The sequence below is a fragment of the Phascolarctos cinereus genome, unplaced genomic scaffold, assembly GCF_003287225.1.
Source record: "Phascolarctos cinereus isolate Bilbo 61053 unplaced genomic scaffold, phaCin_HiC Scaffold_726;HRSCAF=1367, whole genome shotgun sequence".
Classification (NCBI taxonomy): domain Eukaryota; kingdom Metazoa; phylum Chordata; class Mammalia; order Diprotodontia; family Phascolarctidae; genus Phascolarctos; species Phascolarctos cinereus.
In genome coordinates, this window is record NW_027556098.1 from 363,535,932 (window position 1) to 363,561,378 (window position 25,447).

General features: G+C 42.1%; 1 protein-coding gene across 2 annotated transcripts in view; it reads left to right on the forward strand.

Annotated features, from left to right (window-relative positions):
- Positions 1-3,135: 3,135 nt before the first annotated feature.
- The window catches only part of KPNA6 (karyopherin subunit alpha 6), a 56,204-nt gene continuing 33,892 nt past the window's right edge, over positions 3,136-25,447 (forward strand). Inside the window, exon 1 of one of the 2 annotated variants that reach the window (XM_020983536.2) lies at positions 3,136-3,244. In XM_020983536.2, the coding sequence (XP_020839195.1) occupies positions 3,241-3,244 (4 nt within the window). In that variant the 5' untranslated portion in view covers positions 3,136-3,240. The remainder of the gene's footprint in view (positions 3,245-25,447) is intronic. The other variant, XM_020983535.2, reaches the window with a different exon arrangement.

The window sequence follows — 25,447 nt, forward strand, 5'->3', positions numbered from 1 at the left end:
CAGTTGTTGGTGTCATTCAAGGATTATTCAAGTCCCACAAGGAAATGCAGGACCAATTACACCAAAACACAGAACAAAGTGTTGCTGGGGAGAAAAAAAATCACCAAGAAGTGACAAATTAATCACTGCAAAATCACCTAATTAATATTCAGAAAACAGGCAAAAGAGAAAACTTTTTTTTAAAGGGTCTTACTGTTGCTATGAAGGGGAAAAATGGTGGTATAGACAAGATAATACAAAGATTGGAGTATTCAATATTGAAAAAGATAATTTTTGTTTTTGAAGCATACTTTTTTCTTCAGGGTTATGGCAAAACCATTGTCAGAAGTCCAGAAGAGCCTGTTAGATCTGGGCATTTTTATCAGAACTCTTAAAACATTCTTTTGAAAAATGAGGGATTTTTTTTTTTACTCCCAGTAGGACTTGGAAGATTTGTCCCAATTCAGGGAATCATGAACTCTAATAAATATACTGACATAATGAAAAGGAGGATTACTCTGGAAGTGCAGGGAAATTCAAAATGGAAAGAAAATACTACAATATAACTTTATACAATGTCACATCATGAGAAATTAAGATATGGATGCAAGAGATGGAAATAAACCTTCTTCAGTGGCCTGGGAACTCACCTGCCTTACCTAATTGGAAAGGAATGGGTATAATCAAGGAGAGACTTGGAAAAATGAACTATTTGTCAAAGATATGGTTCTTATCTAATGAGATAAAAATTTGCTTTCATAATGAATCAATGTGTCAACATCTTGTGATCTCGGTGCCAAATAATGTAAAACAAGGAATTGCAGCAAAAGGACATAATTGCAAATTAAAAGTTAAAGTGTAAAAACATAATATGTTAAGTTTATACACTGTCCCCATTAACTTCCACAGAACTCCCTGTGTGACCTGAAACCTCTCTTCCATTTTCTGGGCCTCCATTTCTTTATTTGGAAAATCATAAAGTCCATCTCTAATGACCTAATGATCTCTCATGTTCCTTCCAAGTCCAAAATCCTAGGATTTACTCTTTTCTTCATGTTTCTTCCATTCATTTTACTATGAATTAGGGGAGTGTTGGGGGTAGGGGATTGGGAAAGCTAATAAGCATCCTCATGAAATAAAATTAGTTTTCTATAAAACTTTAAAAAATTTTTCAGCACCACATTTGAAAGAAAAATTATGATCTGAGTGAAAATAATCTTCAATACAAGCTGGAAAAAGAATGAAAAAGGACTAGGGTTGAACACCATCTTTTAGTCTGAGTCAACGTTTGTTATTTATTAATCTCTGCCGTTCATTCTGGTACCTCTCAGTCACCCCCCCCCCACGCCACCCCCATTCAGCCCAGCTTGCCGGCAACTTTTGAGGCCCCAGCAAGAAAAGCAAAGTGCTGAAGTCAATGGGTTACAAATTGTCTCTGTGATGGAGAGACTTTTCAACTGCTGTGTCCTGGAGAGTTAACAGTTATTTTTCTCAACTGTGTTCAAGATGTTAAAACCTGACCCTTTTGCATTACTTGGGGAAAGGGAAGGGCAAAAGGTCCCTTCCCACCTTATCCCTCCCCTTTTCAAACCATCCCCCACCTCCTCAAACCACCACTAATCTCAGGAAAGCATGGAAAGGGCTGGAGTAGAAACTGAGTGTTTGAGGCCGAGTTACTGAGTCCATGAACTCAGTAAATTGTTTTTTACTGGAGAAAGGAGGTTGAGGCAAGGGGAAAGGGGGGGGGTGAGATTAGGAGTTGGGGAAGTGGAAGGGGGGAAAATTAGAGTGAAAGATAGGAGCACGGTAGCAAGCATCAATAAATGTTTTTTAAGCACCTACCTTGCCTGGCACTGTGCTAAGAGCTGGGGGTTATTGTTTGTCCTTCATTCTCAAAGAGGACCGTGACATCAGGAAGGTGATGCCATGACTTGTAAGTGAATTGGATTTAAGGGAGGGAGGGCTGTGCAGAGTCACCAGCCCCACTTTCTCCCCCAAAGCCATCCAGGTCCAGTGGCCAGATAGAGATCAGGATGACTGGAGATGCCCCCCTTCCCCCCAGCTAGGGGATTCAAAGAGGCAAAAGACAGCCCCTGCCCTCAAGGAGCTTACAATCTAATGGAGGAGCCAGCACGCAAACAAATATAAACAAAACAAGATATATAGAGGATATGTACATGACTCTGTGAACAAACTGTCCATGGGGTTTTCTTGGCAAAGCTATTGAGTGGTTTGCCATTTCCTTAACCAGTGGATCCATTTTGTCAGGCTATCAGAAGTTAAATCACTTGCCTAGGGTCGGTCACACAGCTAGCAAGTGTCTGAGGCTGAATTTTAACTCAGGTCTTTCTGACTCTGTGTTCAGTTCCTTCTATCCACCGAGCCACCTGCTGACTCCTATAGAGGATAAACAGCAGGTAATTAACAGAGGGAAAGCACTGGAATTAAGAGGGGCTGTGGAAGGCTGCTTGCAGAGCAAGTAATGTGGTGGGAGAAATACAGGATGGTGTAATTGTGTTAAGAGCGCTCATCAATCGGTCAAACAACTAGCATTTTATTAATCGCCTAATATAGACAGGTGGTAAGTGCTGACACATAGTAAACAGTAAATACCTGTGGACTGATTGTTGACTGGCTATTTAGATCAGGAGTTCAAATCCTGGTTTACTTTGTTCGGTCTTCCAGTTGTGTCTGATTCTCCGGACCCCATTTGGGGTTTTCTTGGCGAAGATACTGGAGTGGTTTGACATTTCCTTCTCCAGCTCACTTTACAGATAAGGAAACTGAGGCAAACAGGGTGAAGTGACTTCCCCAGGTAACACAGGTAGGCAGTAGCTGAATAAATACTGATTGACTAGATGATCCCTAAAGATCTGGAGTAAGAGGAAGGAGTTCAAATTCAACTTCTGCAAAGTGTGATTTGGGGGCCCCTCAGGGACCCCAGGGGGCTGGACTTGTAGCTCTAAACACCATGGTCCTAAGAAGTAGCCCTTAGTGGTGGATCAGAAAGAAAGGTGAAAATGAAACCGTCCTGGTCTTTTTTTTTTTTCCCCAATCTTGCTCCGCTCCGTCTCCCTCCCCGCAGGACGCGGCCCCTTTAAGCACGCCCTGGCTACATAACTTAAGCCGCTGAGTTCAGAGAGCGTTCCAGCGCCCGACCGAGCTGAGGAAGTTTGTCCACTTGGGCCCGCCGTCGCGCCGCGCCGCCATATTGTCCGCCGGAGCCGCCGAGGTGTCCTGAGGGAGCGGAGCTGCGCCGGGATGGGTGAGTGCGCGGGGGCCGAGGAGCTCGGGGGCACCGAGAGGCCTCTCCCCACACGGGCCGGAGGCGCGACTCCAGCGGCCTGGGCCGGACGCCGTGTGAGGAGAGGCCGGGGGCCCCTCAGGCCGCGCCGCGGGCTCTGGAGCGGAGCCGGGGCTGAGGCGGGGCTGAGCCGGAGCCGGAGCCGGGGCCGCGGCGGACGCCCCTTCCTCCCCTGCCCCGGCTCCTTGCTTCCCCTGAGGGGACCGGGGACGCCTCCCTGAGCGCTGACAGAGGGGGCTGGCGGCCTCCGGGACCTGCCGCCGGCATGGGGGAGTGGGTGCCATTCCCCGACCATTCTCCCTTCAGCCTCCCGGAGGGAAGGGACGAGCGCCCGCTTCTCCCTGCCCTCCCCGCTCCTCGCTGCCCGGGACCCTCCCGGGGGAGGCAGCGCCGATGCTCGGCCCAGACCCTCCTGGTCTTCAGTAGTGCGTTAGGGTCGCGTGGGAGGAGACCGGTCTAGCGCCTAGCTCCGTGCCTGGCACATGGTCGGCGCTTAATAAATGCTTATCCCCTCGCATCTCTGTCCTCCGGGAGACCTGTGGCTCTCCCCTTCCCCCACCCCGCTTATACTGCTACTGCTACTACTACTGCTACTACTGCTACGCATTTATAGACCACTTTAAGGTTGCCCCGCACTTTTGCATAGATTAAGTCGTTTGACATATCTCCCCTCAACCCCAAACCCTGTAGGGTTGGTGCTGTCAGTGGATGCAGAAGCTCGACCTGGGGTCTGGGAGACTGGAGTTCAAATCCAGCCTCAGGCACTTGAGGTGCTTAGCCTCATCTGTAAAATGGAGAGAATGATAGCACTCCTACCCCCACCCCCCAGGGTTGTTGTGAGGATAAAAAGAGATGTATATGTATATGTGTGTATATGTGTATACATATATATGCTGTTTGGGTTTTTTTAGTCCACATTTTTATAGATGAGGAGACTGAGGCACAGAGAAGCTAAATAACTTGCCAAGAGTCACCTCCTACCTAGTACATGTCATTCCCTGGAGACCTAGCCGATTAAATGAGTTCAGTGTGATGCTTTTGTGGGGCTAGGGGAGATAAATTAGTTGTAGCTGGGGCTTCCTGAGTAATTTAACTAAGAGATTGATCCCAGCTCTGATATTCCCCGTACCACTTAGGTGAACTCATCTTCTGGAGCCAAACCACAGTTCCTTGTACATCAAATCAATTTTAAGTGCTTGTTTGAGTTTGAACCTTACAGGTAAGGAGAATCTAGTCAGGTGAAGAAACTGGCTCAGGGTCGCACAGCCTTAGTGATAGCTGGGACTTTAAAGCAGACCTCTTGACTCAGACTTTATGTTTCAGGACCTGAGGAAGAAACTTGCTAGTGTTCTTAGTTCAAATATAAGGTGAGGAAGCATGGATAGACAGATATAAGACATTCTGAAAAAAGATCTTAGGGTTTCAATGGCCTGCAAATTCAATACAAGTCAGTAGTGTTATGTGTCAGCTAAAAAAGTTAATCCCTACCCCTGGCTTTATTAGGAGTGAAATAGTCTTTGGAAGTAGGGAGGCTATACACATACCACACTCTGTCCTTATGTCTGCAGTACTGTATTTAGTTTTAGACACTACTGTTTAAGCAGGATATTGATAAATTGAAGAATGTCCAGAAGTAGACAAGTCAGCTAGGGAAATAAGGAAAAATACATTTATTTAGTGTATCACAGTCTTGTGAAGTAGATGATATTATTAGCATTTTTTACAGTTGAGAAAACTGAGGCAGAGTTAAGTGACTTGCCCAGAGTCACAGTGGTAAGTGTCTAAGGCTGGATTTGGCTTCAGGTCTTCCTGAACAGGGTCCGTATTCTGCATACTGTACCATCATCTGCCTGATTGCCTATAAAGGTTAAGAAATACGGCCTGTTTAGAAAAGGTAAGAAATAGGGAAAGAAGATTTGGAGGATGAGATGTCAGCAGCACTAAGAGAAGTGGCTGGAAGACATGGTGGGCTCCTCCTTTCTGGAGACTTTCACAGGTCAGCTGGACAATTGCTGTTTGGGGGAGTGGCCTTACTTTTGTGTGTGGGTCCAGGTAGATGACCTCGTCTGTGATTCCACTTTGTATCTATCCTCTTGTGCTGGTATTCTGTGAGTAATTGGATGGATCCTTTGGAAATGTGGAACTGAACTTGGGAAGAACTAGTCCAATGCAGGCACAACAGGTTGTAAAAATGCTTCACTAATAAGTAGAATTGAAAGTTCCACACCTGCCCTTTATTGGTACAATCGTTTTGGATTGAAATCTTACAAAAGTTAAGCAGAGAATAAATTGGGTCAGAAAGTATTTACTTTTCCTTGAGAGCGAAGGGGTATTTTGGTTCTCTTAACTGGCAAGTGCTCTTGGGCTTCTCTTGCCCGTCTAGTCAGTCAGCAAGCATTTGTTAGGCACTTACTGTGTGCCAAGCACTGCACTTAACCCCGTATCCAGAGTAGGGCCAAAACATGTTCAGCAAGTAGGCCAGGATAGCTGGAGCACAGAATTGTTGGAGAGGGGGTGAGTTAAAGCATCAGAAGACAGAAAAAGTAGTCTGGGACTAAGTTGTAAAGTGCTTTCAGAGACAAAAAGGCTGGCTTCCCGGCGGTCTGCAGGACAAGTATGTTACCCCTACCTTGTGTGAACGGGTGTATTGATTAAGTAGTTATCATTTCAGTCAGTAAATCAGCTAGCATTTAACTAGGCTCCTAGTGTGTGCCAGTAACTGCTAAGTGCTAGGGATGCAAAGGAAGGCAAAAGACAGCCTGCCCGAAAAGAACTCAGTCTGTGGGGAACACAACATGCAGACAGCTAAGTACAGTTAGATATAGACAAAATAAATTGAGAGTAATCCTAGAAGAAAGGCATTAAGATTAAGGAGGACTAAGTGAGGCTTCTTGCAGAAGGTAGGACTTTAGCTAAGACTTGAAGGAAGCCAGGTAAGCTAGGAGGTGGACATGAAGGAGAGCACTCCAGATATGGGGGACAGCTAGTGATGATGCTCAGAGTAGGGAGATGGAGGGCAGCAGGGAGCAAGGAACCGAAAGGAAGCCGGTGTCTGGATTGCAGAGTACATGAAAGAAGTAGTAAGGTGGAAGAAGACTGAAAAGGTAGGAACAGGCCAGTTTATGAAGGGCTTTTAAAGCCAAACAGAAGATTTCATATTTCATACTAGAGGCAATAGGGAGGCATTTAGAATTGATTGAATAGGGGGGTGATATGGTCAGGAAGACTCATCTACCAAAGTTCCAGACCAGCTTCAGACACTTACTAGCTATGTGACCCTGGGCAGGTCACTTAATATTGTTTGCCTCTGTTTCTTCAGCTGTAAAATAAGCTGGAGAAGGAAATTGACAAACCATTCCAGTATCTTTGCCACGAAAACCTCAGATGGGGTCACAAAGAGTTGGACACAACTGAAATGACTGAAGAACAACAAAAATGGTCATATTTGATCTTTAGAAATATTACTTTGACAGCTGGGTGAAGGATAGACTGGAGGGGAAGAATCTTGAGACTTTCAGGGAGACCAGCCAGCAGGCTGTTGTGGTGAGAGGCCCAAGTGAGAGGAGATGAACGCTTGTACTAGAGTGGTGGCAGTGTTGGAGGGAAGGAGGCATGTATGGGATGTTTTTAACAAGGTGGAATAGATGGACTTGACAATTAATTGGATGTCAATAAGGAAGCATTTATTAAGCACCTGCTTGTGTGTCAGACACTATGCTAAGGGGCTAGGGATGCAAAAAAAAAGTCAAAAGATGGTCCCTGCCCTTGAAGAGTTCGCAGTCTAATGGGGAGACCACGTGCAGACAACTGTGTACAAACAAGCTATAGACAGGATAAATAGGAAATAATTAACAGAGAGAAGGCACTAGAAGTAAGAGAGACTGGGAAAGGTTTCCTGTAGAAGATGGGATTTAACTTGGGACTTGAAGAAAGCCAGGGCAGCCAGGAGGTGGAGATGAGGAGGGTGACCATGCCAGGTACCAGAAGCAGAAAAAATACCTGGAGCTGAAAGATGAAGTGTCTTATTTGAGGAGCCACAAGAAAGCCACTGTCATTGGATCAAAGATTACGTAGAGGCATGTAAGATGCAAGAAGACTGGAAAGGTCGGGACTGGGGAGCTAGGTTATGAGGGGCTTTGAACAGCAAACAGAATTTTGGAGGTGTTAGGGAGTCACTGGACTTTATTGAGTAGGAGAGTGACATGGTTGGGCCTGCACTTAGCTGAATAGAGAATGGCCTGGAGTGACAGGGAGACGAGGTAGGCCAACTAGCCAGCAGCATATTACAGTAGAGCAAGCATCAGTTAGTGAGGACCTGCACTAGGGTGGTGGCATCACAGAGAAGGGGGCATATATAAGAACAGAGGTGAAATCTACAGGCCTTTGCAACAGATTGGCTAGGAGGGGTGAGAAATGTCAAGGGTCAAGGATGACACCTAGGTTTTGAGCCTGGGGGATTGAGAAGATTCCCCTCAACAGTAATAGGGAAGTTTGGGAGAAAAGATGATGAGTTCAGTTTGGGGCATGTTAGCTTAAGCTGCCTTTTGGACGTGTTGGGCTTACATTTATGGGGGAGATACTTACAAAAAGGAGCTGAAAAGAGAGGAGGGATGGAAATAAGTCCAAAAAGTCAGAAGCAGAGAGAGTCCAGAGGACGATGAAAGTTGGTCAGCCTGGACCTTTTCCCAAAATGAAGGTCCTGAGGGGCACTTACTAATCGGAGTAGGAGGGCTGCATGGCTGCAAGATGTTCTCTGAAAGTAGGCCCCACATCCTAAAAGAGGTTCTAGGGTGAGACAACAGCCTTGTAGTCCAGAAAAAATTACAGCTATATGTATTATCAGTAAAGTACATAGAGCTGGTGTTATGCAGACTTCTTAGAGGTTATGGCTCAGAAGGAAGTATTAGAATAAAAAACTCTCACTTGGAAGGGACCTTAGAGGCCATTTAGTCAACCCCTACTTGAATAAGAATTCCTTCTATAACATTCGCAGTAAGTAGACAATTATTCTCTCCTTAAATACCTCTGGTGAAAAGTAATTTACCTATTCCACTTTTAGTCACTTCTAATTGTTAGGAAAATTTTACTTCTGTTGTTCTGAAATCACCTTTCTGTATTTCTGCCAGTTAGTTCTACTTCTTTCCTCCTGGGACCAAAAAGAAAACAAATATAATCCTTCTTCCACATTTGCAGACAGCTATCATCTTTCCCTGCCCCACATCCCCTCCTCAGTTTTTCATCTGCAGGCTAAACATTTTCAGTTACCTAAACTAGTCTTTGTATGGCCCCTTCCTGTCTTGGGCTCTTCCTTTGGACTTGTTGATGTCCTCTAGCTTGACAATGTCCTTCTTAAAATGTGCCCCCAAAATGGAATATAGTGCCCCAGATCTTGTCTGTCCTAAGCAGAGGACGGTGGGACTCTGTTAAGGACGCTGTTCGTCCTTTAATGTAGCGTAGGAATAAATTCACTTTTGGATGCCGTGTCATGCTGTTTACTGAGCTTTCAGCCACTAAGACACCACTCCCCCTGTTTTCATGTCAGCCACTGTCTAGGTACCTCTCCTTTATCTGTACTTGTGCAGCCGTTATTTTTTATCCTAAGTAAAGCACGTCAAATTATCCCTCAAATTTCCTTACAGTATATTTGGTCTATTTTTCTAATTTTTTCAAATATCTGTCTCAACAGTTATCCAGATCTAAAGAATAGCATTGTGGACACACTTGTTGAGAATTTACTTTATGGGGAAGCAGATTCATATCAGTCTCCTAGAGGCAGGTCCTACTTTAGTGTGGCAAGCTGAATCAAATTGTAACCCATTCCCCCTCCTTCCTTTTTTCAGCAGTTTTTCCTTTAGAGACAAGACAGCAGCAGTGATTAGGAATGAACAGTGTCCACCTTCATTATCTCTTTAGGTATCTTCCTTTACAGGTAACATTTTCTATTAGACTCACAACTCAGGCCCTCAAACTTGATTTTCAGTGGTGTGTTCTCTGCTTTGGTTGTATTGACCACCAAGCTGTTAGGAAAAAGGAAGTTTTTCTTCTCTTTGTCAGCTGTAATTTTTTTTTTCATTTAAACCTTATCTTCATTCCAAACTCTGTACTATCTTCTAAAGCCGAGCTTTACCAGACCTGACTGTTGTTTATGCAGTGATCACATTGCCGTCATGAGCCCTAGTACCTGAGCTCTGTTTTTGTGGACTGTCATAGGCAGAGAAAGTGCTGTCTGGGTTTGTTGAACCAAAGATCTGTGATTCTGGGATTATTGAAGGGCCATTTAGGCCATACCCCTGGCCACAGCTCCTTTCTAACCCAGCCTAGTATCTGTGGAGAATAATAGTTGACAGAGCTCTAGCTGCTAACAGAGTTCGATGGGTCACCTCACTTAGATGCTCTGCTGCTATTTCAAACTCAGTGCCCAGAACCAAATGCATCATGAGGAATTTGCATAGTTCTAATTTTAGTTCTGCTGCTGATTAGCTGTGTGACTTTAGAAAAGTCATTTAATGTCTTTAGGCCATAGATTCCTCATGTAAAAGAAAGTTGGTGGAATTAGATGATTTCTATAAATGTCCAAGCTTGAAATCCTGTGATCCTGTTAAATTGCTTCACTTGAATCATGTTTTTGTGGGTTTGAAATTAGAGGTGCCAGATTAGATACCAAAAATGGTGAAAATGCCGTTTTCATATATGTGTGTATATGTAAAGTATATGCGCACATACACCTTAGCTCCATGACATCGTTGGTGTAGATACTTTGTAAACCCCCTCCCACCACCACCATCACCTGTGTCTCAGGAACTTATAAATAATGTATATCACCGAAGGAAGAAGATCACTTGAGGGTGAGCCTCTCTCTACTTAACTAAGCAAGTCTTTAATAAGGCATTACACTCCAGGAGAATAGCCTTCATAGGGTCACCTCCTCATTGTAGCAAGACATTGGAGGCCTTGATGTTCATTTGATAAGTTTAGGTGGGAATTAGTGTTAGCTTTGGTAGCATCTGAGAAAAAGATCCTAAGTTGATGTTTCCCTGGTTCTATGAATTCAGTAAGGACTTATTGAACAGCTAGAGTTCCAGGTTAGCCTCTTAAAGGACTTTTGGGGCCTGTGGTAATCTTTGCTAAGGCAGGCTTCAGGACTTACTCCATAGGGCTCCCTGTAACTGTGTAATCAGAACTTAAAGCTGGAAGAGACCTCAGAAATTATCTAGTATTTAGCTGCTTAGGCAGCTAGATGGCTGCTAGAGCTAGAAGGCTGGGCTGGGAGTCAGGAGTTTGAACCTGAGTTCAAATTTGGCCTCAGACACATAGTAGCTGTGTGACCCTGGGCAACTCACTTAATCCGTTTGCCTTAATCTACTGGAGAAGGAAATAGCAAACCACTCCAGTATCCTTGCCAAGAAAACTCTATGGACAGTATGTCCATGGGGTCACAAAGAGTCAAACACCAGTGAACAACAGGTATAGTAGTTTTCAAACCTTTTAGTCTGAGGATCTCCTAAAGAGTTTTTGTTTATGTTGGTTGTATCTGTCTCTTCATGCCATATTAAAAATAAAAATGTCTCAGTATTATTATGAAAATAGTTTTGACCTCTCAGACTCCCATAAGAGCCTTCGGGATCCCTTGGGGTCCCCAAACCATACTTTAAAAACCACTATCTAGTATACCCACCAATATTACTTTTGAGGTCCCTGAGGCCCAAAGACATTAAGTGACTTGCTTCAGGTCACACAGAGCTACAATTCCATGTCACCAAGTCCAAATCTAGTAGTGCTTCTTGCTGCTACACCGTGTTGCCTTCTGAAAGAAGCCTTACCTGATTTCCCTTAGTGCTAGAGCCTTCCCTCTGAGACTGTCTCCAATGTATTCTGTCAGGTTCTTGTTTGTATGTTGTCTTCCCAGAGAGCAAGGACTGTTTTGTTTGCCTTTCTTTGTAACGCTATTACTTAACATAGTGCCAGGCACATAATAGGTGCTCAATAAATGCTTGTTGACCTGACCTTTGTAGGATGCCAGCCAATGTGACTAGGAAACTAAAATATCTTCTGCTAATTCAACAAGGGATAAAATTAGGGGGAAGTACTTATCTGTTTCTATCTATAATTCTGACATCAGGTGAACAAGAGAAAAGTTGTGGAAAAGTTATCTATAAATATTGTTCACAAGTAACCTCTCAATTTTAAAGAGTTGTCTATCAAATCATCATTTCCTAATCATTGCAGTAAGCCCTGTGATGACAAAGCCAGAATGTGTAGTAGCCTCTATTGTGGACTGACCCAGTTATCTGGGCAGAGTAGTGACTCCCATTGTCTTTAGGAATTGGCAGTGTTGACTAGTTTACAGATAACATTCTGGGTGCTTCATGCTGTCAGACCTGTTTCTCACTGCTTTCTCTTTTATAATAGCTCTAGACAGACTGGATCAGGATTCTAGAAGCTCAAAAAGACATTTTCAAAAACCTATAGGAGCAAATATTCTGGCATGGTTTAGATCGCTCTAAATTAATCAACGTGTTTTCTTCTTCACCTCCTCTCCCAAAATTAGATTTTTTTTTTTTGGTGAGGCAATTGGGGTTAAGTGACTTGCCCAGAGTCACACAGCTAGTGAGTGTTATGTGTCTGAAGCCAGATTTGAACTCACGTTCTCCTGACACCAGGGCCGGTACACTATCCACTGTGCTACCTAGCTGTGTGTCGTGTCCCCCCCCCGCTCGTCCCCCCCCCCCTCCAAATTAGATTTTATTTAACTCTCATTCATAAGATTTAGAGCTGGAAGAGACCTTAAAGATCATGTAATCCACCTCCCTCATTTCATAAAAGAGGAGGTTGAGGCCCACAGTGGGAGGTCATTTGTTCAAGGTCAGTGTGTTCTCTCAAAATTCTTTAGGGAAAGTTTTTCCCGAACTGTATTAATGTGGCCTGCTTGCCTCCACTAGTCTGATTCATCTCATCTTTTCTCTGTCCTAGAAGCAGAAGGATTATTATTGGTTTGCTTTCATTTTGAATTGACAAATACCTTTTAGTGTCTGTCTTTAAGGGCCCTTCAGTCCTCTTATTGACTCTGCTTTTCAAAAATAGTATTACCTCCAGCGGGGAGAGTGTCAGTCAACTCAGTGAACCACCCTACGTAGTTATTGAATCAGTAATCCTGAACTTAGGAGGGGAAAGGGATTCATAGGTCACTAGCCCAGTCCCTGCACAAATCATGAATCCTGTTTTCATCTTTCCAAGCCACCACTCAGAGACTTCTAGGGATGAGGAGCCTCACCCCTAAAGCAGCCTTTTCCACTTTTGGACAATTCTGGTTGTTGGAATTTTTTCATGTTGAACCAAACTCTACCTCCCTATAGCTTTTGCTCCTTGGTTCTCGTTATCATCTCTGCTACCAAGCAGAGCAGGTCAAATCCTCCTCCTATATGACTGCCCCTCAATTATTTGAACACAGCAGTCATATCCCTACCATGTCTTATCTTCTTCAGGCTAAACCTAATAATAAATCTTAAGAAATTTGATGATCCAACTTCCTCATATGAAGAAACTGAGGCAAAAAAGTAAAGCCGCTTCCCCAAGGTCACACAGATAATGTTAGTCAGGTTTTGAACCCAGGCTCTCTGATTCTGATCTGGTATTCCTATATTTAGTTCCTTCGAAGTTTCCTCTTCAACCATAGTTCCACTTGGTCCCTCAATGTAATGATTTCCATCTACCGGACATGTGCCAGCTAGTCAGTCTCCTTTTTAAAACATAGTACTCAGAGCTGGATTCAATTCAATGTTATAGTGGGTCTTCGAACTTTGAGAAATTTTAGCGGGAACTAAGATGAACATGAAATGACGCTACCCACATGTATTATGCTTGGCACAAATTGTCTGCAGCTAAATGTGTGGAGAAGAGAACTCGGGGACCATTGTAGGCAGTCAAGACTCTTGATATGTCATTTCCTTCCCACCTCCCCTTCTGAGGTAACCAGGATTTGGGTGTAGGGAAAATATATGTGAAGGTTCTGCTCAGAAGTAAAGTACTCTGGATGTGGGAGACAGGATAAACAGCTTGGAAAAGAGAAGATTTAAGGGCAAGGTGATCACTCCTCAAGGATCTGAAGACATTTGTGGGCAAGTGATAAGACTTGCTCTCCTTGACCTCACAGGGCAAAGCTAGGAGCAATGAAATGGAAGTGGAAGAGAAACCAATTTCAGCTTGGAATAAAGGGAAAAAAATCCAAATTATTATCATTGTTCAGAAACACCTCCATAGCTGATGCATCGGTCACCACCGGAGCTCTTCAAAGTAGAGTCTTGCTGAGAAGTTGTAGGAGGCATTCCTGTTTAGGAGGAGTCTAAATTAGAGATCACTCAGAAAAATCACTTTCACTCTTAAGATGCTGTGTAAGGAAAAGCCCAGGTTAATTTATTGGCATTTACTGGAGAAGGTCTTATCATGAGGGCCATGGAAAAAATCTTGACCTGAACTTGAGCCTGCTTCAGAAGGGTAGGAATGATACTAACATTGATGTGGTACTTAATTCACAGAGCAACTTCTACACATTCTCTTCATATTCTTTTTGAGGGAAGAAGCCTAACTACCTAGATTTTCCCCATTTTGCACGTGGGGAAACTGAAACTCACAGAGTGGCTTGCCTTATGTCGCAAAGCTAGTAAGGAAGCATCAGGGCCAAAATTCAGGCAGGGTTCTTGGTTCCAGATTAGTGTTTGTTCTCCTCCTGAAAAACAGCCGGGGCTGAATGCCAGATGCTGAATGCCAGTGTGATCCTGGTCACTTCCCTGCCTCAGCTTCTCCATCTATAAAATGGAGGTCATATTAGCACCTGTCTCCCAGGGTTATTTGTATGAAAAACACTTCCAAGTCTAAAAGGTAAGAGCTATAGAAATATGAGCTGTTGTTACCACTACTGCTGCCACCCCATAATAGAATAGTTGGAGCTTAACTGAGGGGCCAGGCTGGGTGGATTCTCATGTATGAGAGCATTTGGATTTCAGTGTCAGATTTATCGTAGGCATCTGGAATATCCCACTTCAAATCAAATCTGTTGAACACCACTATGGTTGTAGTGTTGGCTTTAATCGTCACGTCTCTCCTCATTTCCCAAAAAGAGATTAGAAGACAGTCTTGTTTGTTGTTTGTCCTTCCTTTTCAAAGAGGACCATAACCTCAGGAAGGTGACAGCCTGCAGTGATGCTAAGTGGGTTGACAGAAGAACTGAGACAGGAGCTCAGTTGAACACATTGATCCCATGCTACCTTGTGGGAAAGAGGTCCTGTGCCAGGCACAGTGGGAATACGGCAATGAATGAAAAGCATGATTCCTGCCCTCCAGGAGTTTTTAGTTAAGTAGGGGCAATGAGACATGCATGCTACTATAACGAAAGGTAGAAGATGGTATACCCTGCTATAGGAGAGGTAAAAGTGAAATAGAGAAGAGAGAGAAAGTACTTCTGGCTGGAAAGAAAGAGGTGGCATTTTAGTTGAATCCTGAAGGGTAGATGCTATTTCTCCAAGTAGAAATTTAGAGATAGGAAGAGAATGTCACATATCTTAAGCCAAGAGGTGGGAAAGGAACCCTCAGTAGTCCAGTTCAGTGCATAGGAGGCGTGAAAGGAAGTACTGACAGATAAGGCCAAAAATGTAGGCTGAGGCCAAATTTTGGAGAGTCTTGAATGCCAACCTGAATAACCCTATACTTTATTTGGTAGGTAATGGAGAGCCTGTGAATTTTTCTGTTAGGAAAATGATACAGTCACAATGAGAGTATTACTTAAAGTAGAATAGAATGAATTAGAAGTGAAAGAGACTGGAGACAAAGATAGATGCCAGTTAGGCTGCTCAAATAGTCTAGGTCAGGGAATAGAAGCTTTGAATAAGAGTGGTGTCATGAGGAATGAAAAACTCTGTGTTTGAGACATAAGGCTTGAGGACTATGGTGAAAGTATGGGGGCAAGGGAGAAGTAAGATGATTGATGTCTTTACCATTGTGTTCAATGCTTTTGCCAGAGTATGACACCAGCTAACACATATTTGAAACAAAGAACAATAATATCTCAGATGCTTTTTAAAAGAACATCAAATAATAGAATTTACAGTGCTCAGGTCAAGGGGAGTAATGGGCCTACTGTATTAGTCACACCAGTGTGTTAAGCAGGTCACATCTGGAGCCTTGCCCCTGTGTGCCATGTTTTAAGAAGGCCTTAGATAAATTGGAATGTATCCAGAGCAGGGTGACTAGGATGCTGAAGGGTCTGGAAACCATGTCGTATTGAAGCAGCCAGAGATATTTTCCTGAAGGAGATGACATTTGGGGTATACAGTAGGGTCCTTCATATAGTTGTAGCGCTGTCATATGGTCAGGGTAGTAAACTTATTCTTTGTTTCAGAGACAAGAATTGGGCCCGATATGTAGAATTTTATAGGAAAACAGATTTTGAGCTATCCAAAAAGACTGACTGCACTTCAAAATTGTTCCCTATCACTTGAAGTGTTTAAGCAGAGTCTGGATGATGAATTCCTGTATTAGAGAAGGTTGGATTACATAGCATCTAAGGGACCTTGCAAGCTCTGAGATTGGATTATTCCATGTACCAAAGTGCTGAGTTTTACAGTTAAGACTGCTTGAGGGGCAGCTAGGTAGCGCAGTGAATAGAGCACTGGCCCTGGAGTCAGGAGGACCTGAGTTCAAATCTGGTCTCAGACCAGACACTTGACACTTACTAGCCGTGTGACCCTGAGCAAGTCATTTAAATCCACTGCCTAGCCAAAAAAAAAAAAGGCTACTTGAAAACTGAGCTTTCCCAGTCCAGTTGAAATGAATCCATTCCATTTGAAATGATTGTGTTTGGAGAGAGAAGAGATAGAGCACAAATATTTCTCCCATCCCCAGAGATCCTTGTGTATTTCAGGATCACATCCTTTGATCATAAAAAGATCTGAGATTCAGATATAATAGGACCCTAAAACCAGCAAATTGACACAATCAAAGCCGTCCCTTTTGGAAACCAATCTAGGTAGCCATGTTTCAAAAGTGCCATAAAATAAAGTTCAACTAGATGATCTCTAAGGTCACTTCTAACACTAATGAAACATGATTCTGTCATTGCTTTAGTACCATAATGACTCCTAAAAGGATGAATTGTCCCATTCCAAAGGAAATTCAGCAACTAAAGTGAATTTCTTAAAAATTGACCTGGTGTGTGATATTGATATGACTGGTGTCTTACTTCATAGTTAGAATCCATTTGTCCTCCATGAGGAGGCAGTAATAAGGATTGAATTTGTATTGGTCCATCATGAGGGATAGACTGAATAAATCCTCATATTATAAGCAAAAGTAATTTCCTTAAATGCAGCTTCTCACCTCTCTCCAACTAAGTTATCAGGAAATTGATTTATTATTTTTAAATGAGATCTATGAAAGCTTCCCCCACTGAGGAGTTAATAGATTTTTTCAAGAGTTCTTTCAGAAGGCAATTCCTAAAAGAAAATCAGCAGACGTTTATTATTTACATAAGCGTTTACTATGCACCCGGCTTTAAATGCCAAAATGGATGGTGAGAGCAGTCCCTCCTCTCAAAGAGGCCTTGAGCCTGGAATTAGGAAGACCTAAGTTCAAATCCAGCATCAAACACATACTAGCTGTGTGACCTTGGGCAAGTCACTTAACTTCTGTTTGCCTCAGTTTCCTCAACTGTAAAATAGTGATAATAACAGCACCTGTCTTCCAGGATTGTTATGAGGATTAAGTGAGGTAATATTTGTAAAGAGCTTAGCACAGTGCCTCAACTGTAGAAGGTGCTATATAAATGCTAGCTATGATTATTATTTAGAAATGTACATGAATGGACATATACACGATCCATACAGAATCGATATATGGAAGGTAGACTTAAAGGAAAAGGCACTAGCAGTTGAGGAGCTGAGAAGGAAGCCAGGGATTCTAAGAGACAAAGGTGAGGAGGTAGTACCTTCCAGGCATGGGGGGACAGCTAGCTAGTACAAATACCAGGGGGACAGAAGGTGGAAGCCAACAGTTAGGCCAGTGTGGCTGGCCCAGTGGACTACATGGAAGGATTTAGTATATAAGAAGGTAGGATGGAGCACCAGGTTGTGAAGAGTTTTAAATATCAAAAAGAAGAGAATAGGAAAACACTGGAGTTTATCAAATATGAGGGTAGAGGGAAGGTTACATGGTCAGACTTGCTATTTAGGAAAGTTATTTTGGCACCTTATTGAAGTTGAGATAGAATGGAGAGAGACTTGAGACAGGGAGTACAATTAGGAGGCTGTTGCAGTAGCCTAGGTGAGAGATGGTGAGTGACTAAATTAGAGAGGAATGACTGTGAGTAGAGAGGAGAAGTAGATTAGAGATGTGGAGGAAAAAAATGAAAAGATTTGGCAACTGGTTGAATTATGTAGGGTGAATGAGATTGAAGGAAGAGTTGAAGATTACATTGAGATTGTGAAACTAGGTGAGTAGAAAGATGCTGGTACTCACCACAATAATTGGGATGTTCAGAGAAGGGCAAATTTCAGAGACGACAGGGGATGATGATGAATTCTGTTTTGGATATATTGAGTTTCAGATATCTTTGGGACACCCAGTTTGAAATATCCAATCGACAATTAATATTGCAGAACTGGAACTGAATAGAATGTCTAGGACTGGATCTGTAGATCCTAGGAATTATCTTGGGGGCAGCTAGGTGGTACAGTGGATAGGGTGGCAGACCTGGAGTCCAGAAATCTCATCTTCCTGAGTTCAAAGATCTAGCAAAGGAGCCGTGAGACCTGTAAGAGGAGAACCAAGAGAGTGCCATATCACAAAAACCAGGTGAAAATGGTCAACAGTGTCAAGTGTTGTGGAGAAGTCAAGGATGGGAACTGGGGGAAAAAAAATTGATTTGTGAATTAGATCATTAATACCTTTGGAAAATGCAGTTTCAATTGAATTATGAGATCAGAAGCCAGAGGATTTAGAAGAGAGGAAGCAAAAAGGAAGTAGAGACATACTAAGTGTAAAGGCATCGTTTGTAGGCATCAGGGAAGGAACTAAGATAAGGAGAGATTGGAAGGAAGGTATTGGGGCTCCTGTTAGTAGCTAGTGCTATACAAAATCTTCATTATCTCTAACCTTTGAAAGAATTTCCAAGCCATTATTTCTGTTGAAGCATCTGTTTGCTCTAAATTCCAAACCAAGTGCAAATTTGTCTAAATATAGACCACACTCTACCTCTCCCCTGTCCGCCCAGATTTGACTAACATAAAACCAGAAGATGGTCTATGCTTATGCATATAATTTTCTGGCTCCTTTTAGAGAGTTTAACTACGTACCAAGAATTCAGCCACTACTTACTCTGCTGTGCAATTAGATTTTAACTTCATGGAAGGAAAACAGTTTTCAAACCTGTTATCTGAAATTTCAAAAAATACTGCCTTTCCAGTGTATGGGATAGTAGAAAAATGCTCTATTGTGATTATCTTCTGGATCTTTCCCCAACCAAACTGATGATGGCTAGTGCCTAGTACAGTGCAGATGTTTGTTGGAAACAGCAATAATCCTTTAAAATGAATAAAACATCTTTATGTGTATGAGAAAAAATATAAAATTTCATAGTGGATTTTTGACATAATTGTATGACTTTTCACTGTTATCGATTTTTAAAATCCTTTTGAAAGACGCCATTCTAAAGGTTCAGCCAGTATTGATACCAGTACAGTTTTACTGCGTTATCAAATGTTGTACTTCCTGAAATCTGTTCATTCCAGTGGTTCCACCAGCCATTTTCTGTTCTGGTTTTTAAGGAGCACGCTTGCATTATATTGGTGCTGGCTCTGCTAATTACAAGTTGTGTGACTTTAGGTAAGTCACTTTCCATTCTTGTTCTTTTTTAGTGAAAGGAGTAGACTAAACTATCTATAAGGTCCCTTGCTGCTGTAAAGAAATCCCCCTGTGATGGGGGAAGCCTCAGAATAGGCACTTAGGAGAACACGAAGATAACGCAGCTCAGTTCCCAAGGAGTTTGTTTTTTGACTTATAGTAGACTTCTGACATAGTGAAGACAATTGACCTAGAGTAAAGACCTGGGTTCAAATCCTGTCTCTGACACCTACTGGCAGTGTGACCCCAGGCAAATCATTTAAAATGTTGTTAGTCCTTCCTTCTCAAAGAGGACCAATGACATCACAAGGAGATGCCTTGACTTGCAGATGAATTGGATTTAAGTGAGGCAGAGCTGCACAAAGTGGTCAGCTTCAGTCTCTCCTCCAGAGTCAGCATAGTCCACTGGCAGGAAGAAAGTCTAGATGACTAGTGATGGGAAACTCCTTAAAGGGCAGAGATTGTTTATCTTTGCATCTTCAGCACTTAGCACAGGGTCTGGCCTGAGTAGGAGCTTAATAAGTGTTGACTGACTTACCTTAAAGGCTAGATAAGTCTTCCACCTATGCTTTTGTCCAAGTCATTGATTAAAAATATCGGGCACAATGCCCTTTGACCCAGCAATAGCACTTCTAGGGCTGTATCCCAAAGAGATCATACAAATGGGAAAAGGACCTACATGTACAAAAATATTTATAGCAGCTGTTTCTGTGGTGGCAAAGACTTGGAAATTGAGGGGATGCCCATCAATTGGGGAATGGCTGAACAAGTTGTGGTATATGAATGGAATGGAATACTATGGTGCTGTAAGAAATGATGAGCAGTCAGACTTCAAAAACACCTGGAAAGACTTGTATGGCCTGATGTGGAGTGAAGTGAGCAGAACCAGAAACCAGGAGAACATTGTACGCAGTAACAGTCACGGTGTTCGATGACTAACATTGATGGACTTAGCCCTTCTTAGCAATTCAAGGATCTAAGACATCTCCAAAGGAATCATGATGGAAAATGGTATCTACATCCAAAGAAAGAACTATAGCATTTGAATGCAGATCGAAGCATACTATTTGTTATTTTTTTTCTTCTGTTGTGTTTTGTTTCTTCTTTATGGTGGTTCCTCCTATTGGTTCTAATTCTTCCTTACAGCATCACTAATGTGAAAATATGTTTAACAGGAATGTATATATGTAACCCATTGTGTGCCGTCTTGGGGAAGAAGCAGAGAGGGACGAAAATTTAAAACTCAAAAGCTTATGGAAGTGATTGTTGATAAATCAAAATAAATTAATAAAAAATTTTTTTAATGTCGGGCACAAATCTGAAACAGCTCTCTGGAGCGTGCTACTAGAATGTCCTTTTTTTCAGGTTGCTATTCTATTAGTCACTACATCTTTGGCTTCATTAATTCATCCATGAATTTTTAGCAAATGCTTTAACCAAGAGGTAATTGTGTCTACTAGTTGACTGTTAGTGGAAAGTGCCTCGATAGTAGCTTGAGAACTATAATGATAGGGGTGGGTACCCTTTGAGATATGGGTGTCTCATTATCTATGGTCTTCAGTTATGTTAGTGTTGTATCTTCTCTAGCCAGTTCTGTCACCGAAGAAAAAGTAATAGAACAATAGAGTTGGAAGGACTCTAGATTTAGAGCTGTCCAGTGCCCTTCTTTGAAAAATAGAAACTAGGGTGGGACCAAACATGGTTGTAGGGGGCTTTGAAACACCTGTGTTCAGGCTGCAAACTCACACAGGCTCAAATAGTTCGCTTCTGTGGTAGACTAAACAGCAGTCTTTGAGAAAACTTGTAGTAAAAATGAAATATGTATTTGGTGTGAGCTATCTACATATGAATATTTTTACAGAGGTTATTTAGTAAAGGAATTAGCAGTTGGAAAGACGCCTCTTTGGTTTGCTTTGTCAGCTTTGGATAAACACTTGGTAACAGCTTTTTATTTGTTCACTTGTTCAAATACAATGCCTACAAACTCTGGATTGGGTTCCACTGATGCTCAAGTAAAAATGGTGATGGAGAGTAGATTGCTAGGAATGCCAGGGACTGAATTTTGAGTTCCACTAGTAAGGCAGTGATTTAAGAGTCTCATTAAATCAGACTTAAAGAGCTGGGCTTATTTGTCTCCTTTTAAAAATCCATGACTTAGCAAGCCTTGGACCTAGTGTTCTTCCCCATTTCATTCAACCAGTCATCTTGTATGTGTAAGGTTACGCCTTGAGTGGGAGCATAGAATTGAAAAATGATAAAATCCCTGAGCTTAGGTTATACACACCTTACTGAGAGAGGAGTGTGATGTACACATGTAAATGTAATTCAAGGCAGAGTGAGATAGAGGGAAGAGAGAGAACTCTTCAGCCTGGACCATTGATGATCCATGAAGGAGGTGACATTTGGATTAAGCTTTGACTGAAGAAAAAGTTTTCAACAGGCTGAGAGGAGGGAGGAAGGAGTGCTAGGTGTAGGGGATGGATGGCCTGCTTCTATGAAGGGAGGAAGAAAGAAACATGCTGCGTTAAGGGAGCAACTAACTGGAATGCTTGAAGGGGAGGAATGTGAAATAAGGCTGGAATGGTAGGTGAGAGGCTCAAATGCTAGGCTAAGGAGTTTGCATTATCTTCTTTGGCAATAGCAGAAAGCTAGAGGCGTTGTCACCTCTCGTGACAGGTTGAGTTGAAGGTAGGACATCAAGGTGATGTAGGACTGAAGATTGAGAGTCATCTGCAGAGAGGTGATAAAATAAACTATGGGAGTGGATTGAATCACTAAGAGAAAGTATAGCAAAAGTGGGCCAAGAACAGAGCTTTGGGGGGACACTCACATTTAGTAGGGACCAAATTGATGAGCCAAAGAATCTGCTCTCTGTTCTACCCACTTAGAGTTCCCTTTGCCCCAGTAAATATTTCCATATTTGGAGTTGGTTGCATACTAGGGCCAAGGTCTCCAAACCAGCTGAGAACCATGTCACTTTGTTATGTGATAGTGAGGCTGTTACTTAATTAGCTAACTTAAAGCAACACTGTCTTAGCAAACAGCTTTCTATTGATAACTCAGCTGTTTGCCCAAGGACTGAGTTTTACACAGTCCTAAAAGTTACTGGGGAAGTACAAAGGGAAAGGAGGAGTAGGCAGAAAAGAGGTGACTTAAAGCTTGGGGAGGATGCATAACATTCTTGAAAAAAGAGTCCAAACGTTAAGCTATGTGTTGATTAAGGGGAGTTCTTCCTTTGTTTCTTTCATCTCTTAGTGCCATTAAATAACCATTAGCTTATCTTTATGAGACTTACAGCCTCCTTGCTCTTCAGAGATCTACAACATATACTCAGCAGTCTGTCTTCTTGATTTAAACCCTTAGCATTTTCTGGATTGAGTGCAGCAAGTGGTAGCATTTCATTAGAAAACCTCCCTTTTCAAGAAAGACCTCCTGAGCTTGTTGCCTGGGTGATGATCATAATTAAAGAGACTGATTGGTTTCCTGTTTATAGTCTCCTGGCCCAACCTCCCCTTCTGGAAGATCATCCTGTCATTAACTGGGAAAGGAAAGCTGGTTTCCTTATCTCCTCAGTGCAGCTGTTTTGTACCCTCCCAGGCAAGCTTGCTTCAGATGATTGCTTCCTTGATGGAAGTAGGTCACATTTCTAAAGCCCTTCTGATTATAAAGCACTCTCCTCACAGCAACTTTGTGTGCTTGGTCATGCAGATATTCCCATTTTTCAGATACAGAAACTAAGGCTTTGTCCAGGATCACATGGCTAAAGAAATGCTGGAATCAGGTCTTCATGGGATGTCGTTAGAACCAGAACTGTATAGAAGCATACTATTTGCTGTATTTTTTTCTTCTGTTGAATTTTATTTCCTCCTTCTGGTGGTTCCTCCTATCGGTTTTAATTCTTAGATACAACATCACTAATGTGAAAATATGCTTAATAGGAATGTTAATGTATCACCTATATCAGATTGTGTACTGTGTTGGGAAGGTTGGTGGGGAGGAAGGAAGAGAAAAATTTTAAACTCAAAAGCATATGGAAGTGATTGTTGATAAATCAAAATAAATTAATTAAAAAATAAGAACTAGAATTGTAGAGGTCATCTAGTCTAGTCTACTCCTTTTATAACTGAGGAAACTGAAGACCTGAGAGTCCAAGTGACCTGTGTAGGGGCTCTCACTTCAGGTTCTGGGCTCTCTCCATTATATGCATAAAGGAGAAATCACTTTTCTTTTCTTTCTTTCTTTTTTTTTTTTTATTTTGGCTAGGCAGTGGGGTTAAGTGAATTGCTCAGGGTCACACAGCTAGTAAGTGTGAAGTGTCTGAGGCCAAATTTGAACTTGGGTCCTCCTAACTCCAAGGCTGGAGCTCTATCCACTGCGCCACCTAGCTGCCCCTGAGAAATCACTTTTCACTGAAGGATGATGTATCCTTGGAGGGGCAGCTTAGTGGGCCGTGAAGGGGCTTCATAGGAAGGGAGAGATTTCTTCATGGATAAACTGTCAATTTCCCAACTGTTATTAGTTTAGATTGTATGCATTTTTGTTGTCACATAGTATCTATAAACATCTTTTTAAAAAATCTTTTCTTTTTAAATTCCTTAGAGTATATAGCTAATATTAGAGTTACTTAATCAGAGGGTAATCTCTTTTATGATATTTGTTGAGTAGCAACAGATTGCTGTCTTGGAGACTGCAATAATTTACATTGTCCCCAGCAATGTACGAATGACTGTTTCCCCAAGCCCTGCCAACATAATTTTATTTTTATTATTTTTTTTTTACCAGATTGTGTTTGTGTCAGAAGCATATCCTGTGTATATGTTGAGCGGTGCCATGGATGTGGAGTCAGAGGACCTGAGTTAGAATCCGAGCTCTACTCCCTATGTGGCCTTGAACAAGTCATTTAGTCATTTTAGATCTCAGTTTGCTCATGTGTAAAATTAGTGGTTTGGACAAAATCTCTAAATTTCTTTCCAGCTCCAAGTTTAAATCTAAATAGAATTATTCCCCTAAAGGTAGTAAGATACTCTGGATGTAAGATACTTCACCAAGGTAAACAAGTCCTGTTTGTAGGCAATGTGCTACTTCCAGCAAGCCCAAGAACACTTCAGTACCTCATTGAGTGCTCTCCAGAGATTAGCTAGTCATCTAGACTAGAAAAAAACAGGAAGGAAGAATGCATGCTGTTCTGGAGTGGATCCTCACATTCTCATCCCTGCAGGTTCTCCTTTTGGTGGTAAAGACAGCAGCCTCTTCATCTTTGCCTCTCCCCTTGTGGGATGTGGGGTGTGGGTGTGGATATGTGTGTGTCCTAGTGCTGCACTCACACTGGCTTACACTTACTTATACCTCCTTTTCTCATTTATAGTCACTTACCTTTCTCATCATCATTTCCTAGATGGCATGTAGGAAATTGTATAGTGTTTTCAATTATCCCAGCCTCTTCTTTGACAAAAGCTAACTTCTCCTATGTTTTTGTTTTTATTTTTTATTTATGTATCTATTGTTAAGTATTTATTATTTATGTATTTATTTTAAAATAATTTTTTTTTCAATTAAGGAAAATCTGCCTTCATTGAGAAAAAAAGAAAACCCATTTATACATCTGTTACAAAAAGCTATAATCAAACAAAACAAATTCCCACAAGTGTTAATCTGCACTCTGAGTCTGTAACCTTGCTGTCAGGAGGTGGGCACCATGTTTCATCATGAATCTTCTGGAATTGTGTACAACCTATCTTGTTAACATCTGTTGCATTCTTGTGGTAATGCTAATAATTTCTGCCGTGAATTTTGCCCTTCAGCCAGGCTGGGTTACTTAGTATTCTTTATACACAACATTCCATATCCCACCTCCTTGCCTTTGCCCTGGCTCTTCCCCTCATACCTCTTTCTCTTCACGTCCAGCTCTTGGAACCCCTAGCTCCCTTCAAGGCTTAGGTTAAGTATTACCTCATTCAAAAAGCTTTGTTTGATTCTTTTTCCAAGTTGCAGGGCAGCTAGTGGTACAGTGATTAGAGACGTGGTCTAGGGTCAGGAAGACTTGTATTCAAATCCAGCTTCCAGTACCTACTAGCTCTGTGACCCTGGACAAGTCACTTAACTTCTATTTGCTTCAGTTTCCTCAGCTGTAAAATGGAGATAATAATAGCACCTGTTGCTTAGGATTGTATGAAGATCAAATAAGATATTTGTAAAAAGCACTTAGCGCAGTGCCTGGCATGTAGTAGGTGCTGTATAAATGCTTATTCCCGTCCCCTCCTCCCCTTATTCTCTGAA